The 17729-nt window shown below is 38.6% G+C and overlaps 1 protein-coding gene across 1 annotated transcript in view; it reads right to left on the bottom strand.

The window, feature by feature from the left end:
- The window catches only part of LOC116982917 (dynein heavy chain 5, axonemal-like), a 110983-nt gene that overhangs the window by 1978 nt on the left and 91276 nt on the right, over positions 1-17729 (bottom strand). The window contains exons 55-66 of the mRNA XM_033036471.1: positions 16191-16305; positions 15850-16040; positions 15102-15223; positions 12438-12590; positions 10737-10982; positions 9940-10159; positions 6370-6575; positions 4530-4733; positions 2894-3109; positions 2160-2372; positions 1454-1606; positions 7-241 (exon numbers count right to left, since the gene is read on the bottom strand). Coding sequence (XP_032892362.1) covers positions 7-241; positions 1454-1606; positions 2160-2372; positions 2894-3109; positions 4530-4733; positions 6370-6575; positions 9940-10159; positions 10737-10982; positions 12438-12590; positions 15102-15223; positions 15850-16040; positions 16191-16305 — 2274 coding nt within the window. The remainder of the gene's footprint in view (positions 1-6; positions 242-1453; positions 1607-2159; positions 2373-2893; positions 3110-4529; positions 4734-6369; positions 6576-9939; positions 10160-10736; positions 10983-12437; positions 12591-15101; positions 15224-15849; positions 16041-16190; positions 16306-17729) is intronic.

Below are 17729 nucleotides of genomic sequence, written 5' to 3'. Positions count from 1 at the left end.
ACTTACCGTGGTGGTTTATAGCAGAGATATGAATTATGGGCAACATTTCAAACAGAACTTTTGGTTTGGATTCTGTCAATCTGTGGTTGCGCCGATCCCATCCTGCACCTTCTAGATAAAGGCCAAAGACATAGACTCCCTCAGAAGGAGATTGGGTAATATCTTCCTTTGATATTCTCGTTACATCACTGTGAAGCACTACACTGTCCAGAGCCCAGCCCTTATGAATTCGTGTAACTTCCTATATTTAAAAGAAAACCCATGTTAATACAATTTTAACGGAATAACAATCACATTTTATATTTTTAAGAAACAATTTAGAATACTATTTGTGTCACAAAATTCAATAAAACATTTGATAATTTTTCTAAAATTCAATTTTTAAACATTCAAAGCCTTGGATGGTATGGATGCTTCTGGGGGTAGTTTGGGGATCTTTGACTTTTGATGAGACATTACAAAGCAGACAAAATGTGATACTTTTTGGTTGAAGCTTGCACTGTCTAAGTTGAAGTGTTAGCCTTTAACATGCAATTGCTCAGATGCAATGAAAAAGCAACATTATATTCTCTCTGATTGAAAGAATTCAATGCAGAATGTTAGGCTGGTTCTCTGCTAATGAAGTTCTGGTAATGAAGTACTGGTGGCTGAGTGAACACAAACACTTTTCACCTCTGTACAACAACAGATACAGATTTAGTCACCAATGCAAGCAAACTATAAATTCAGTTTTTGTCTTCCTTCAAGAAACTTTAGAGAGGATATTTTTCATTTGTTTTTCCACCAAGGAAACAAAGTTCTGGTTTGCTGTGGACCAATATGTATCACATTTATCCGCCCAAAAGAAAATGCAAAGTTTCCATCTTGAAAGCCTTCAGCCTCAAAGAATGGATTGACTCCACACAGATTATAAAATTAGACTCACGGTTGAGAAACTCATAATTTGCCTTCACTCTTGAAGAAGTGTTAGTTCGAGGTGGGATCAGCATCAGCTTGATCTTTTAGTAGTCAAGGGTGTTTTATTGTCATATGTCCCGAAACAGACCAATGTCTGATTCGGGGAGCATTATCTTGTCACAGGTAATCTCCTTTGGATGATAAATTAAACTGAGGATGTACCTAATTGCTGATGGTTCCGTTCAGGGGAACACAAGGGCATAAAGTGTTTGTGTTGTCCTGCCCAACATTATTGCATCAACTGTTGCTACTCAAACAAAGCGCCAGGGCATTCATTTTACTTATTGTTTTTGAAGCAAGGTGTGGATAACACTCCTTGTCTCTCACACTGCTGCTAAGTTTCATTAAGGCAGATATTTGGAAGACATAGGGCATAAAAGTTGCACATGTGCACCGGGAACATTGGACTAAATAGCTATTTATTATTTTGACCAAGCATCTGGATCTTACCTCAATTGACTCAAAATGATTGACTTGAGGTGAATGATTTACTAACCTGTCTCATAGCTGTAAGGAAGCCTTGAGGGTTGAAGAAACCCGTCATCCAGAAACTATTTGGCCTCCCTTCGAATATCCAAGAATGGAACTGACGATCCCTTTCCAATAGTTCGGTGAACCAGAATCCCAGCGTGCTTGAGGTCCAAGATGCCTTGGTAAAATTTAAAAGAAACACATTTATAATGACCAGATGCCCCTACTTTGGATAGAGATTCAACTTCCATAAATGATCCAGGTCTGCACTATATTTTGCCAAAGATAATGCACAACGTACATTTATATCAGGATTATTTGAATGCCATTCAACTGCTGGAAGAGTTTGTCAATTTATACACTATTCATAAAACGGTAAGCTTAAAGAAATGCATGGACGCATGGAGATTAATTAATTGATGGATCTTGCCAAGAGCAATTATTTTATCAAAGGTTGAATTTGCTGTCTGTCACTGAACTAGTCCTCCACATCAACTAAAGGATAGATGTGGACTTGTTCTTGCAATCTCCAAGTAATTTCGCCAGATTTTAGAGGTTATTCCGTGAATGGTGTTTAACATAGATGAAAGCATTAACAAGGCAAACAAGGTTGAAGACGGAGGAAATTATCTTTTGTAAATGAAAACATTTTGCAAGAATAGCAGTAATAGTGCGGAAAATCACACAATCACAAAATAAATATTGTGCTCAATTACAAGCTGTTACTTTACCTTAAGCCACCTGGCTGGTATACGAGCGTCGTGCATGCAGTCGAGTGCATCCCGCAAGTTTTCACTCATAATAATTGTACCGTCGATGACCAGCTTCAGATCCATTAACGTGCTGCGCACCAATGAAATAACTTTCTGCATTCGATCGATTTCCTGATGGAGGAAGATATTCATTGGCTGAATAGCACCCATCTTTGCTAACCTGTTTTTAACCTGAAATAAGGAAATGGAAACCAAAATATTAAGCAAATCGCGGGTCATGTTTGTCCATGCAGCAAAACATGTAATTCAATAAAAATTAAAGCAAGATTAAATACCAGAAATATTGCTAATTAATTAATTCTATTTATTTTGCAGATTTCTATATCATGCAGGAGCAGAATTAGGCAATTTAGCCCATCAGTCTATTCTGCCATTCAATCATGGCTGATTTATCTCTCCTTCCTAACTCCATCACCTCATCTGGTGCGCAGTTGCAGCGTAGATGGAGTCATTGGGAGTAGGGTACAGTCTTTGCAGGAAGCAGGGTGGGAAGAAGTGTAGTCGAGATAGTTGTGGGAGTCAGTGGGTTTGTAATAGACGTCAGTCGATAAGATGAATTAAAGTGTTTAGCAACCGGGAGATCAGGCACATACAGTAAATGCAGGATTAAATTTTAGTTAGCCTCTAACCATAGAAAATTCCTAATGTTACCATTCTGAGTTGAGAAGATGAAGATTTCCCATGCCACTTACTTCATAAACAATGTAATTAGGAGGTAACTTCATCAACATATCATCGGCAATGTGGGCAACAACAGCCTCCCGGGTTTCACCATCCTCTGCTGAGCTATCCTTTGGCTGGATGTTAAGAATTGTATCTAGAACGTCTTGGGCAAGTTTGCTTTGATAAGTAATATCAGCATTTGGGTGAAGACCATAGACCTCTGGGGTGTCATATGCTGGTAGGCTCTAGTAAGGCACAGTACAAAGTATGTTAAACAGGCACAATCTCCAAATTATTTTCCTGAATTTTATGATCAGGTTTTCTGCTGGAGATTGGATGAGCATTATGTAAGTTTTTCAAATGTCAACATCACAACAGAGGAAGCAACAGTCATTCACCATGGATTTCTGATTTTTCTAGTGTTAAATCAAACATATAATTTTTCAGATTACATTTTCATAATTGATACATTGCATCTATAGGTGAAATCAGATTTAAAAACTAATGTAATCCTCAATAGTCATAACAAAATAGATGTTGAAGAGCATCCACAATTGAAAGCGGCATGAATGAGGGGTTGTGTTTACAAGATAAGGGGCAGTCATTCAAAACTGAGGTGCAGATGAATTTCTTCTTGCAGAGACTGTTAAATATTTGTAATTGTCAACCGCAGAGAGACGTGAAGGCAAGATTATAGGAGGTATTTAAAATCTGATGACGAAGATTTTCCTTTAATCTAGTCATCAAAAACTAATCATGAAACAATTAAAAAAAAATATCCGCAGCTGTCATTTCACAGACCTTGATCCTTATCCATCAGAATATCCCGCCTTTCAATCCAAATATCCAGAATATCAACAGAATAACCAGAGAGATGAGAGGAAAGAAGGTGCGACAAAAGGATTGCAGTTGCAAATTGTGAAGGTAGAGGAAAGAACATTGTAAAGATAGAGGAAGGCTGGAGAGGGGGGAGGGAGCGTGTGGGGGAAGAATGGAGAGGGCTGTAGTTACATAAAAGTACCTAAAATTGGAGAATTCAATGTTCATACCATTGCGTTGTAAGCTACCACCCCCCCCCCCCTCACAATCAGTGTGTAGAAGGGTCCCAATCCAAAAGGTTACCTATCCATGCCTGACCCGCTGAGTGCCTCCAATGCTTTGTGTCTTTTTTTTGTGAACCAGCATCTGCAGTTCACTGTTTCTACAAATGCTCAGTCAAATGTTCAGGGAGAGATGAGGAAATCCAAAATATTGTTATCATATTTTACTTCTCTGGAATGAAAGAGTTTGCAATTGCGTAATGCTGAATAAAAGCACAACTGCATTCATAGGCCATGTTATTTTCTTTCCTTAAGGAATAGATGATTCACTGAACCCTGCATATTATTCATTGAAATGTAAAATAAATTGCTCTAATTAAATGTACATATAATTTAGCCTGACAGTGAAGTATGGTGAAAGGGTCAAAAATAAAATGTGGGCAGAAAGGTTTTATTAGGAAGATCTAATGTGTTTCTCTTTATAAGAAAAACAGATGTACATATAAACCACAAGAAATTTTACTTCCTAAAAACTTCCAATTATAATTTTTTTTTTTTCTTAAAAGTACTGAAAGGTACAAAATCATTGCCCGATAGGTGTTCCTCTGTAATATATAAAGCAAACCTGTATGTGCTGTATATATTGTTCTGGTGTTGTGGAGTTCGGGATGGTGTAATCCTTATAAAAACAGAAGTTTGGTTTGAACATATTTTCACTGAACCACACGTTAGCAAATGTGTTTAAAAGTCGCTTGTCGTAATCATCCGTGACACGTCCTCCGTACTGGATCTCTCCAATCATGTAGTGAATTGTATTCCACGACACGCCCTATTCAACAAGACACAGTTTTTCTCTGAGGTAACTACATAATCTTTTGATTAACCCATAGCCAAGACAGAAACTAAAGATTACAGGTTGAAGTAAAATAATTTTGCAATGACATAGTTTCAGAAATTAAATGTTGATAAGTAACAGTGTACCATGCAAATACAATCTATATTGACATGCAGTGCTAGATAATAGCATGCTGGATTCCAGTTCTGGATGCAATACCAGGGAAAGTCATAATAAAAGAATCAAAGAGTCATACAGCACTAGATTTTGTCCCTGTCATCCATTGTATCCATCCACTCTCATCCCATTTACTGGCATTTCATCCATAGCTTATATTGGTGATTCAATTGCTTCTGATGCTGTGAAAGTATCTGCCCTAACCACGTATTCAATCAACATATTCCACACTCTAAAGTTCAGTATGAAATAAAATCCTCATTAGATCCCCTCTAAATCTTCTACACCTCGCCTTAAACTGCCCTCGTATCAGGTCCACCATTGTGTTACATCTCACAATGTGGAAAGAGGCCTTGTGAGAAGCAGAGTATAGATTTATCGATTTAAACATGGACACCAAGGTCTAAATACGAGGACAGATCAGATAATGTAGGATTATATTCCTTTGAGGTGAGAAGGCTAAGAAATGATTTTCAAATTTTGGAAACATATGGAATAAGAAAAGCAGGCAAAATGTATAGGAAGGAACTGCAGATGCTGGTTTAAACTGTAGATACAAAGTGCTGGAGTAACTCAGCAGAACAGGCAGCATTTCTGGAGAGAAGTCTGAAGAAGGGTCTCGACCCAAAACGTCACCCATTCCTTCTCCCCAGAGATGCTTGCTGCCTGTCCCGCTGAGTTACTCCAACATTTTGTGTTGTATCTAAAGAAAAGCACATTAGGTGACATAAGTTAATGCTCGGCATTTGAGGATAAATGTCGCAAACATTTCATGTTCAGTTTGTGGATTTTGAAATGAGTGGATTCATGTTAATCAAAGGTATAAAGGGATTGAGGCAAAGTAAAAGTTGTTATTTCATCTGTAGCCTCAAATGAATACTGGAACAAACCCAGGGACTAAATCCTAATCTTGTTCATTGCTGTTAGCTTTACCCATCTGATCCTAAACTCTGAAAATCTAAATATATTTGCCATCTCCCTCCTTATTAAGCAGTTCCTTGAAACATACACCACTAACCAAGCTTTTAGTAAACTGCCTTAATGTCTCCCTTAGTGGCTTGGTGTCAAGTATTGTCTATTAAGTACCTTGGAACATTTAATAGATTTGAATGGACCATATAATTAGACCTTGCCCACTTGCAGACAGATGGGATTGGTTTACATTGACATCATGGTCAGTACTGACATAATGGACCAAAGGGTTTGTTCCTGTGCTGTATATTATTGTATGTTGTACGTTCTAAAGCACAACTGCATCTCATCTCTTACATGACTAATCTGTGGTGAGGATAGTGTTGGTTTCAAATTATCAGAAATGAGGATCAAATATTTAATCTGTACAAAGCATGAATTTATCTGAATTCAAATTTGAATTTATTTGAATTACAAATAATATAATTTATTAAAAAGTCAGAATGGTCAGAAAAACATCTTTGCGAACAATGTCAGGTACCTTTTTGCCATCCAGGTCATCAAGATGGTTTTGCACAAACTGGATTGTTGCATTTAGGTCAGCTTGATTAAACTCATAAGGGATGTTCCACCCAAGAGGTCCAAACTTGCGTCTTTCTTGCACAGCAGAATGAAGGAAAGCTACTGCATACAACATAAATTTCCAGTGTGGCATGTTACTGATCTCTAGTAGGTCTTGGGTGACACCTTAAAAACATTAAAATTAAAACTGGATTGGTGAAGTTTCCTTGACAATTCTCATGGCATGTCAGAACAGGAAATTCTAAAAGAAAGTATTTGCAAAAGGCAACATAACCGTGCAAAAAATCATAATTAGAAAAAGGGTCAAGTCCATAGTAGTGCAAGAGATGGGCTGCAGTGTTCCATTGTTGAAATAGGATTAAGGTTGTGTACGTTGGTGATAGGTGTTTGTATTCCTGAACATAGTGAACAAACCTGGATGCAACATAACTTCCTCAAACTCAACAGCGATAAGACAGAATTCCTCCTCATAGGCTCCAAAGCCACACTCAGCAAAATCAATAACCCCACTCTCACCATCGACGGCACCACTGTCTCCCCATCTCCCCAGGCCCGCAACCTTGGCGTGATCTTTGATTCCACCCTCTCCCTTGAGCCTCACATCCGCCATGTCATTAAAACCTCCTTCTTTCATCTCCGCAACATCGCCAAACTCAGACCCTCTCTCACATCTCCCGCTGCTGAAAGACTCATCCATGCCTTCATCTCCTCCCGACTGGACTATTGCAACTCACTTCTCCTTGGCATCAGTTCCACCTACATCAACCGACTCCAACTGGTCCAGAACGCAGCCGCCCGACTCATCACCCACACCAAATCCTGGCATCACATCACTCCAGTCCTCAAACAACTTCACTGGCTTCCCATCTCCCACCAGATCACCTACAAAATCCTGATCCTCACCTACAAAGCCCTCCACCATCTGGCCCCCCCCATATGTCACTAACCTCCTCTCCCCCTACCAACCCTCACGGTCCCTCAGATCCACATCAGCCGGTCTCCTCTCCATCCACAAGTCCAACCTCCGCAGTTTTGGGGACAGAGCCTTCTCCAGGGCAGCTCCCAGGCTCTGGAACTCCCTCCCCCAACTGATCCGCAATTCCGTGTCCCTCACCATCTTCCAATCCCGCCTCAAGACCCATCTCTTCACCTCTGCCTATCCTTAGCCCCACGTCCCCCTCCCTTTTCATCTGTGCATTAATTGCCTCATATTGTGTTTTGAATTGTATTCTGTCTTTACTTTGTGTACTAGTCATGTCTCTACTATTTATTTCATTCCCCTTACATGTTTTTCCTCTACCTGCTAAATTTTTGCAAGGTGTCCTTGAGACTCTTGAAAGGCGCCCATAAATAAAATGTATTATTATTATTATTATAGTGGTGTGGGACTTCAGGTTTCGGTACCTTTGTCAATATTATGCAGCCTATGTGAGTTAGTCTTCAGCTCCACAGTAAATGTCCTAAATTTACAAAAATAAGCATATAGTTAATTAGCCATACTTCTGAGATTTAACTAGTTCTACTGATTTTATATATAACTAGACCAAGTGGGACTCATTGGGTCCCTGTCAGACGAGAGGCCTAGTCCCCGAACGCAACCCATTCCCCAATGTAAGATTCCACCACTCACCCATAGCCCCCAGGGGAGGCCTAATCCCCGAACGCAACCCATTCCCCAATGTAAGATTCCACCACTCACCCATAGCCCCCAGGGGAGGCCTATTCCCCGAACGCAACCCATTCCCCAATGTAAGATTCCACCACTCCCTTGCCTCACAGGGGGCCTGGTACCCCAACGCAATGTTCCACCACTACACCGTAGCCCCCAAGGGAGGCGTGGTCCCCAATCTCAACCCGTTCCCCAATGTAAGATCCCCCCCCCCCCAACACTTCCAATTCCACTATCCCTGGCCACACCCCCCTGGAAGCTGGGGCAGCAAGGACTTAACAGTAAAAATCTTCTTAAAGTTGGCTTTTTTAAACCTTGAAATATCAATAACGTGAAATATAACATCCAATCTGAAGGGCGACGACGAGTAACATTGTGGGAAATTTTAGCGCAACCGTGTACCGTTTTGACGTGGATACGATCACAACACACACATACACACACACACATATATATAGAGAAACAAGATGAAACTTTTAATTATGAAAGGAGAGAGGTTTGGAAATTCTCCATGCCTGCTGTCAACATGGTGATCTGAGAAAATACAATGCATACTGAAAGAAAATGCAGTATGAATATTAGGTGAGATTGAAAATCTACTCCTGTATGAAAATCCTACATTATGGCCAGCAGCCCCAGATTGAATTTAATGCTTGACTGAATACCCACATCATTATGTGATCCTACTGAACTATATGCTAACAAACCTTAGTCTCACAACACAGAAATGCGCAGTGGATTAGCTCGCGAGTAATACTTAAGATAATCAATATTCACAAAGCAAGTTTCACAGCTGCTCAGTGACTTTCTTAACAATGAAAACATGTGCAGGAGTAGGCTATTCATCCCTTTGAGCCAACACTGCCTTCAATATGATCATGGCTGATCATCCAAAATCAGCACCCCGTTCCTGCTTTCTCCCCATATCCCTTGATACTGTTAGCCCTAAGAGCTAATAACTCTCTCTTGAAAACAGAAAACAGGTGATTCATAGGTCCGTGCTGCGGTGTGAGTTAGTTTCTTTCCACTTTGCTGAGACGTAGATATGTTGTTCAGCAGGTATAGTGTCACATGAGCTGACTGCTGCCCACAATACGTTTAAATAGTCTGACAGATTAAAAAAAAAAAAATTAGCTCTAGGGTAAATTTCACAAGGATGAAAAAAGAAATAAAATATATAGAAACACAGAAACATAGAATTAAGGAGTAGGCCATTTGGCCCTTTGAGCCAGCACCACCATTCAATGTGATCATGGCTGATCATCCAAAATCAGTACCCCGTTCTGGTTTTTCCCATGTCTCTTGATTCCTCTTAGGGCTAAGAGCTAAATCTAACTTGAAAACATCCAGTGAATTGGCCTCCACAGCATTCTGTGGCAGAGAATTCCACAGATTCACAACTTTCTGGGTGAAATCATTTTTACTCATCTCAGTCCTAAATGGCCTACCCCTTATTCTTACACTGTGACCCCCTGGTTCTGGACTCCCCCAACATCGTGAACATTTTTCCTGCATCTAGCCTGTCCAATCCCTTAAGAATTTTATATTTTTTTATAAGAACCCCTCTCATCCTTCTAAATTCCAGTGAATATGCCCAGTCGATCCATTCTTTCAACTAAGCCTAAGACATTCTTTCATCTTAATGATCAACAAGAAACAGAGCAAGGCCTAATTACAAAAGTTAAGCAACAAGGTGGATGCCCAGACCTGGGTAAAACATCTACCAGTTGTCCAAATTCTTTTAGAGGAGAAGACACAAAGTGAATTTTTAAAAATATATTTGGTCCCAATTTGCTAGCAGTCACAAGAAATCATTAAAACATTGCATACAAGTGTTGATCGAGTAAATTACTTTTCTACCTGAGAATGTGCGTTTCAATCCAGCTTTTAATCCTTGTGGTATTTCATTGGTAAACTTTATGGACATTTGCAGCAGAGTAATAGGAAAGTTCTTGTGAACTTCAGTAGTTATCCAGAGTCGAAATGAATCCTGTATAGTTTCAGTTTCTGTGACTGTATCCATCAATTCATCCATGAAATCCAGTCCTAGGTGGCAATTCTGCAGTAAAGCCCAACCTCCCTTAAAAGGAATCCCAAAGACAATTAAATTCATTGCATTGAATTTAAAACAAATCTGAAGAATATTTAGTTACAGGTATGAACAGATAATAATTCATTCTTCATACGTTAATCTGTTAAGTTTAGGATTTTTATTGTCATGTGTGTTATCCGACAGATCAGATATATGTGTAGGAAGAAACTGCAGATGCTGGTTTAAACAAAAGATAGACACAGAAAGCTGGAGTAACTCAGCAGGTCAGACAGCATCTCTGGAGAAAAGGAATAGGTGACGTTTCGGGTCGAGACTCTGCTTCAGACTAAAGAAGTCACCTATTCCTTGTCTCCAGAGAAGCATATCAATGTAACTATCTAAAAGCCTCTTAAATGCCACTATCATATTTGCCTCCACCACCACCTCAGCAACACTTTCCAGGCACTTTCCAGTGTAAAAAAAACTTGCCCCACATGTTTCTTTAAACTTTGCTCCTCTCCCCTTAAAGCTATGCCCTCTAGCCTTTGACAATTCCACCCTGGGAACTAGGGTGTCTGACTGTATACCCTATCTGTGCCAGATGAGTGCATGATATTTTTCTTACACTTGTCATGGTATGCTGTAGTAATCTGCGTGCATGCATCTCTTGGCCCTGGCCCATGGACACACTGCGAGTCTCGATTTTCAGTCTCTTTCCAAGAGCAATGATGCGATCTGTCGGATCCGATCCCATGGAGAGGAAACAGATGAGTGGGGTCCTGGGTTCAGTCTCCTCCCAGCTCCTTTCAAGATCCAGGATGACACCTTCTACGTATCTCTTGCCTAGAGAGTCCATGATATACTTACGAGCCTGTATGTGGACAAAATAATTATTTAAGAATGTTATTTCAAGAAGCAAGTATGATTTATCCTGTAAAGAATCAACGTTATATCCGAGTGAAAATATTTCTGCATTTTTGCTGGGTCTGAATACAAGTGTAATGGAGTATATGGAAATCGACACCATAAAAACGATCTCTTCATCTAGTGGATAAACACAATATCTCAAATGGCAGTGAACCACAGAGAATAAAATCTCTCTCTATGAAAAGTTGAAGAATATATCCATACCTAATTAACTGATCTTAGTCAAGACGCAAGGAATTAGGTACACCCACATTTGACGTCACCTTAGCTAAGCTTGTAAAGGTTTCACCTTTGCCTCTGGTCAGTAGTTGAGATTCAAGTTACATTTTTAAAAATCTGAGTAACACAACAAATGGGAGATTATCGGGTAGTTTCTCCAAGAAAAGAAACAAGTATCGAGAAAATCATGATGAGTTGGCATTACCTAATTGAACCATGGACATGAAAAATAATGACACAGAAATGTTGAAAATCAAAAAGGGAACATCAAAGGCCAAGATTTATAAAGAACAATTCCAGAACACTTTACAGCCAATGGACAATTTTTCATTCATAGTTGTAATCTAAGGAAATTCCCATTAATACTCATCAATTTCTCGAAGAGTGAAGTGAAAAGGACCTCACCCACACAACTTTCATCACATATTGGTCCAAGTATTTTAGGAATAAGTATCAATAAGGACACTCGAGACCATTCCACCATTCTTTATTGAAGCTCCATCATGGGATCGTTTACATCCACACACACAAGGATTTAATTTGGCATTTCATCTGAAATGCAACATTTCTAACAGTTCACCATTCTCTCAATAACGCATTGTGTCAGGCTGGTTTTTATGCTCAAGTCTCTTCACTGGGTCTTGAGCAACAGTGTGGCTACTAACAGAACCATCGTTGATGCAGGACAATGGGGAAGAACAGATTTGAGCAGATTGTTAATATTGATTGAAAATTTATAATATGATGGATATTGAATGTGTGACTTAATGATATTTAAGAGTAGGTAAAATAAGTATTCGAAGGAAATGGCAGGATATAAGATCAGAATAGACACATAAGACTATGAAAAGTAAAGAAATCTCCCGACATTAGAAACCTGAAATAAAAGCAGAAAATGCTGGAAACACCCAGCAGGTCAGGCAATACACGTAGAAAGGGAAACAGAATTGCGACACGTGGTCTTGGACCTGAAACATTAACTCAGTTTCTCTTTCCATAGATGTTCCATGACCTGCTGAACTTTTCCAGCAGTTTCGCCGTGTATTACATTTCACTGCTTGTTTGGGGATTGAATACCAACATGGACTGCTATGGAGGAACAGCCTACTTTTGTGATATAATTTCCATTTAACTATGTTAAAGGCAGTTATCAATCATTTCTTATTTGCAGTAGCTCCACCTGTGCAATTGTTCTGTCTGGACACCAGGATCGGACTAATAAAAGTTTGCGAAAGCAATCCAGAGATTGATGGTAATCATTAGGCATAAACGTTTCCTCTTCTGGTGCATCTTTATCAAACCAACTTTTCCACTGCTTCTCATTTTCACCAATCTATAAATGTAATAAACAGGTAAAGAGCAGTCAAGGGAAATGCAATTCAAAACAAATTGAAAACTCTCCAAACCTGAATTTCACACATGGGGAGCACTAGAGTACAGGCAGAGAGTTTAGCAAGCAACATTTTGCCACCCATCTATTTCCATAAGTTACAGGAGCAGCATTAGGCCATTCGGCCCATCAAGTCTACTCCGCTATTCAATCATGCATTAATGTTTGTAAAAATTGTCAGACTGCTCTCTGAACATGGTAACCACTGTGCATGATGATTTAGTGCTGGAAATACATAATGTCTGCAATAGGGGGAACTAAGTTAGATCATTCAACCGTAAAAACTATCTCGACGCTGTTTGCATTTTTTAAAGCTGTTAATCAAGACAAACATGAGACGGACCATGTGCAACCCGTGCTAGTTGGCATGAAAGAATTTTCCCTTTGCTCCACGTAATTTCAATCTGCCAAATTCTGCATTGATTTGATGATTTTTTCCCCCTATCTCCTTGCCAAAGTAACGCCGACACCCATTATGGAATCCCTACTACAGCCGCACCCAAAGTCAACAAACTTAATATTATGTCTAGGATCTCAATCCATCATTCTCATTGGACTCTCTAGTTAAACCATCTGGGATTTTTTATACTGCTAATAATTTTCAGTTAAATTCATCTTGAGTACCTTTAGAGTTCATTAAAATATCAGAAATAGAACTGTGATATTGAATAATCACAACATTTAATGGTATTTTGTGGAAAGATCTAAAATAGTTTTAACAAGTTTTTAATCTTTAGGTAATGTCAGACTTTTCTAATCTAGTCACATTTCCCATCCAGTAGCATTTTAACAAGAATGTTAACAATACCTACTATTTATCCATAAATACTATGTCCAGTCTTCAGTATCTGGTAACACTTAAATCACCTGGTCTCTTGCATTCAACTGAATACTGATTGGAAACTACTATCTATTTTGCAAACCTGACATCAAGAGTATGAATATTTATATTGGTTGTATTTATACACATGTAGGTAATACAAGAGGAAGATGCAAGCCTGAAGGACACTTATGAATAACCTATTTAAATTGAAACAGAGTTATTTAAGTTCAGTTTATTGTCACATATACAGTGTAAAGCTTTTGTAGTGTGCTAACCAGTCAGGGGAAAGACAATACATGATTACAATTCACCATTTACAGTGTACAGATACATGATAAGGGAATAACGTTTAGTTCAAGATAAAGCCATTAAAGTCCGATCAAATATAGTTTGAGGGTCACCAATGAGGCAGTTAGTAGTTCAGGACTACTCTCTAGTTGTAGCATTAAGTGACAAGAGACATATACTGTAGAGTTATTTGGGAGGGAAGAACAACTGCATGTTTGTTGGGTCTTTAAAAAAAATATTTATTTGGAGCAGAAATCCAGAACAAGTACAGATATTCTTTCCATCTGCCACTCCATATAATGAGCTGCATTCAGTTTGCTCAATAGACTCTGTAATAAATATCCAGCTAAGTTCCTACAGCTGTGCAAAATTGAAAGGATAGAGGAAAAAAAACCGTGGCTATTTGTTTATGCAAAAGAGGGTAGGTAAATGCAAATATTAAGATTGATCCAGATTTTGTTAGAATGGACAAGGTCGCATTGTCAGACTTTTTGTGCAATTTTTAATATATATATATATATATATATATATATATATATATATATATATATATATATATATATATATATATATATATATATATGAACTACTGCAGATTTCGGAGCTAAAAGGCTGAGAGGCAAATTTGTCAAAATTGTCTAGCGCGACTTTACAATAGAAATTCAATGGGTGGCATTATTTTCTTCATTCATTTTGATCTTTCCACTTCTACTCCTCTACCACCTTTTCTATTCTAAATATGTGTAGATTTTTTTTCGCGTTGATTTTGATGTCATTTGCAAGACTCCTTTTCATAAATACTAGTTTCCAGGCAACTACTCATTTTATTCTTTTATGAAGACCATAGTCCCATGTAATTCAAATGAGGCCCTTTCCAGCAACGCACTTCACCATCAAAAGTTACAGGCTGAGTTTAAACACGGCCAGCTTACAAAAACTGGTGCCTGTCACGTGTTTAATTTGCCATTGGGTGATGTTCTAATGCAGTCAACAATGTGGGTAATGTTGGTTGTAAGCTGTAATTATGACAGCAAGCAGGGCTCAAAAAATTTCACACGCAGTCTGCACTGAGTTGAATAGGTGCAAGTTAATCATATGTAGCAATAGTAGCAGCCATTTTGATGCATTTTCCTATTTGGTTATCAAAAGTTACATTTGGAAGTTACAGCTTGGATTTAAAGTTTGTCAGAACACTACCTTGGCCAACTAGATAGAAGAATATTCCACATATTCAACATTTTAATGCTTGCCTAAGTCTGCGATCAAAGCTAAATAAATGAGTATTTTTACTTAGCACACAATGACAAATTCAATGGCCTTTAACTGATTGCCGTGCACTTTACCTGGACAAGGATGTCTCTAAACTGATGAAGTTTACCGAGTTCAACTAGATTTAGCCATGTCATATCAAGAATCCACTTGGCGGGTTTTTGAGGACAGGTTTTGAGATCCAGTGAGGCACCACCTGAAATTTAAATGTGAGGACACATAATATGGAGCCCAGAGTTAAAAACATATAAATCCAAAATGCTGGAGTAACTCAACGGGACAGGCAGCATCTCTGGAGAGAAGGAATGGGTGACGTTTCGGTTCCATCTCTCCAGAGATGCTGCCTGTCCCGTTGAGTTACTCTAGCATTTTGTGTCCATCTTCGGTGTAAACCAGCATCTGCAGTTCCTTCCTAAACATAATAAATCTATCAGACTGTCAACGGAGTAACTATATGAGATACAGAGAGCACGATTGTAATTGTAATTAATTTATTAGCCAAGTTTGTAGAAACATACAAGGAATTTGATTCTGCCATAGTCATACCAAAGACACACAACTACATAAAAATTAACATAAACCTCCTGGCAGTCACAGCCAGAGAAGAAGTGGTTTGGTGCCCTTGCCTAGACAACAAAAACAAGCAGATTAAAGAGGTCTGATAGATATTAAAATATGGAAAATTGAAGTTTGAACGTATGGATTGTTTTTGATAAAAACAATTCACAACTCAAGTCCGTGCTCTTTAATTTAGCTATCACAAAAACATTTAAACATTATTGTTTTTAAAGTTATAGATTCACTGCCTTTGAACAAAGTTACCTTTTATGAGAGTGAAAAATTCTTCATGCTTAACCTTGTGGCTCTGCATGTCAATTTTCAATGTGAGCAGAAGCGTGAAAAGGAATTTGTGTTGTTCGTACAACCCACGAGCTGTGTAGGCATAGACCTCATATGTCATATAATCAATGATGCTCACTATTCTCTTGCTGGTGAATGGGCTTCTGATGGATCTGGTAGAATTTGTTTTGAAAGGAAATTAATTAAATACAACATAAATATCTTTAATATTAAAAAAATTGCAATGAAAATTGGTGGGACAGCCAGAAAGAAGGAATGAACTATGACTGTTCAATCTAAGCAAAGACAATTATGGTACCAACCTGACTAATGATAGGTCAAAGATCCCAAGGAATTGCCGCAGAGATGTCTGATACATCACGTTCACCATACTCATCTCAACAACCAGGAAATAAAGAATGCTGCCTCTTGTAGCAACTGTATGAAAATAACATAAAGATCTATTAATTCACTCACGACAATGCAAAATTAAATTCAGATCAAAATTTTTACTGCATCTGCCTTCTATGAATGCCTAGACACACCCCCAATAACATTATTTGCTTCTTTTAAAGGGAATTCCTCATTTATAAAGAACAATACTGAAATATTATGTAATCTCTCCCCTTGTATCACAGTAGCGCAATGGTAGAACTGCTGCCTCACAGCACCAAGACTAGGGTTCGATTCTGACTATGGGTACTGCCTGTACGGAGTTTGTACATTCTCCCTGTGACTACATCGGTTTTCTCTGGATTCTTCAGTTTCCTCCCACATTCCAAAGATGCGCAGGTTTGTAGGTTATTTGGCTTCTGTAAATTGTGTAGGATGGGAAAGTACAGAACTTGTGATCGGGTGATCGATGGTCGGCGTAGACTTGGTGGGCCTGTTTCCATGTTGTATCTCTCAACCCTGTTTTAAGTTCAATATATATTTAAAGACACGGTCACGGTTTGACATTTCAACATCATGAATTCAATTTTCTTGGAGCCTTTACTAATTTCAAAGCTGCATTTTAGTAAACTGGACTTCTGAAAGGTCATTGACTTTTAATTTAAAACACAAGCTATCATTCTCTCTACTTGATGTGCTGAGAGTTTTCAAATTGTCTTCCTTTTTTATATTAAAAGGATACATTAATCAATCAAAGATACAATGAGAGCCTGGCGGTTTATTAAAGAGCAATAAACTGCAGATGCTAGAAATCAGAAACACAAATCGAGGGAATAATAGAAAAACTCAGTAGGTCCAGCAGAATCCGTGGGAGGAAACAGAGCTGCCAAGAACTCTGCAACAAAACTGAAATCAAACATGTGAAAGCAAACATTTTAATTAACTGAGAGGGGAGGTGGGAAGGACAGAGGTATATCAACAATAGTAGAAGGGGTGGTAGGACAAAACATGCTCGTCTTCTCATATTCACCATTCTGGCAAAGGGACTTTTGACTCAAAATGTCCCCTTTGCTTCATTTCTCACTGATGATGCTTTTTATTGAGTGTAATCAGCATTCTCTATTTTTGTTAGCAATTGAATTATTTAAAAATAATACTGGCCGCTTGGGCCATCACGGACCATCAAACGGATCCACAGGAGGTGGCGCATCAAAAGGTCAGCCAGTATCAAAGACACGCGACACCCTGGCCACACTTTCATTTTACTCCTATCATCGGGAAGAAGGTTAGTCTGAAAACCGTGCTGGCCAGGTTCAAGAAGAGCTTCATCCCAATGACCACCGGGCTCTGGAATACTCCACAACAATAGCCTCAACTATCAACTATGGATTGCATTAAGGACTTTGAGTTTTTTGCACTAGTATTCGGGGTTATTAATTTATTGATTTTTTGTTTATGATATATTATCT

This window comes from Amblyraja radiata, chromosome 17 (assembly GCF_010909765.2).
Source record: "Amblyraja radiata isolate CabotCenter1 chromosome 17, sAmbRad1.1.pri, whole genome shotgun sequence".
Classification (NCBI taxonomy): Eukaryota; Metazoa; Chordata; class Chondrichthyes; order Rajiformes; family Rajidae; genus Amblyraja; species Amblyraja radiata.
The sequence above is the reverse complement of the archived record's forward strand: the minus strand, read 5'-3'. Positions and strand labels throughout refer to the sequence as shown.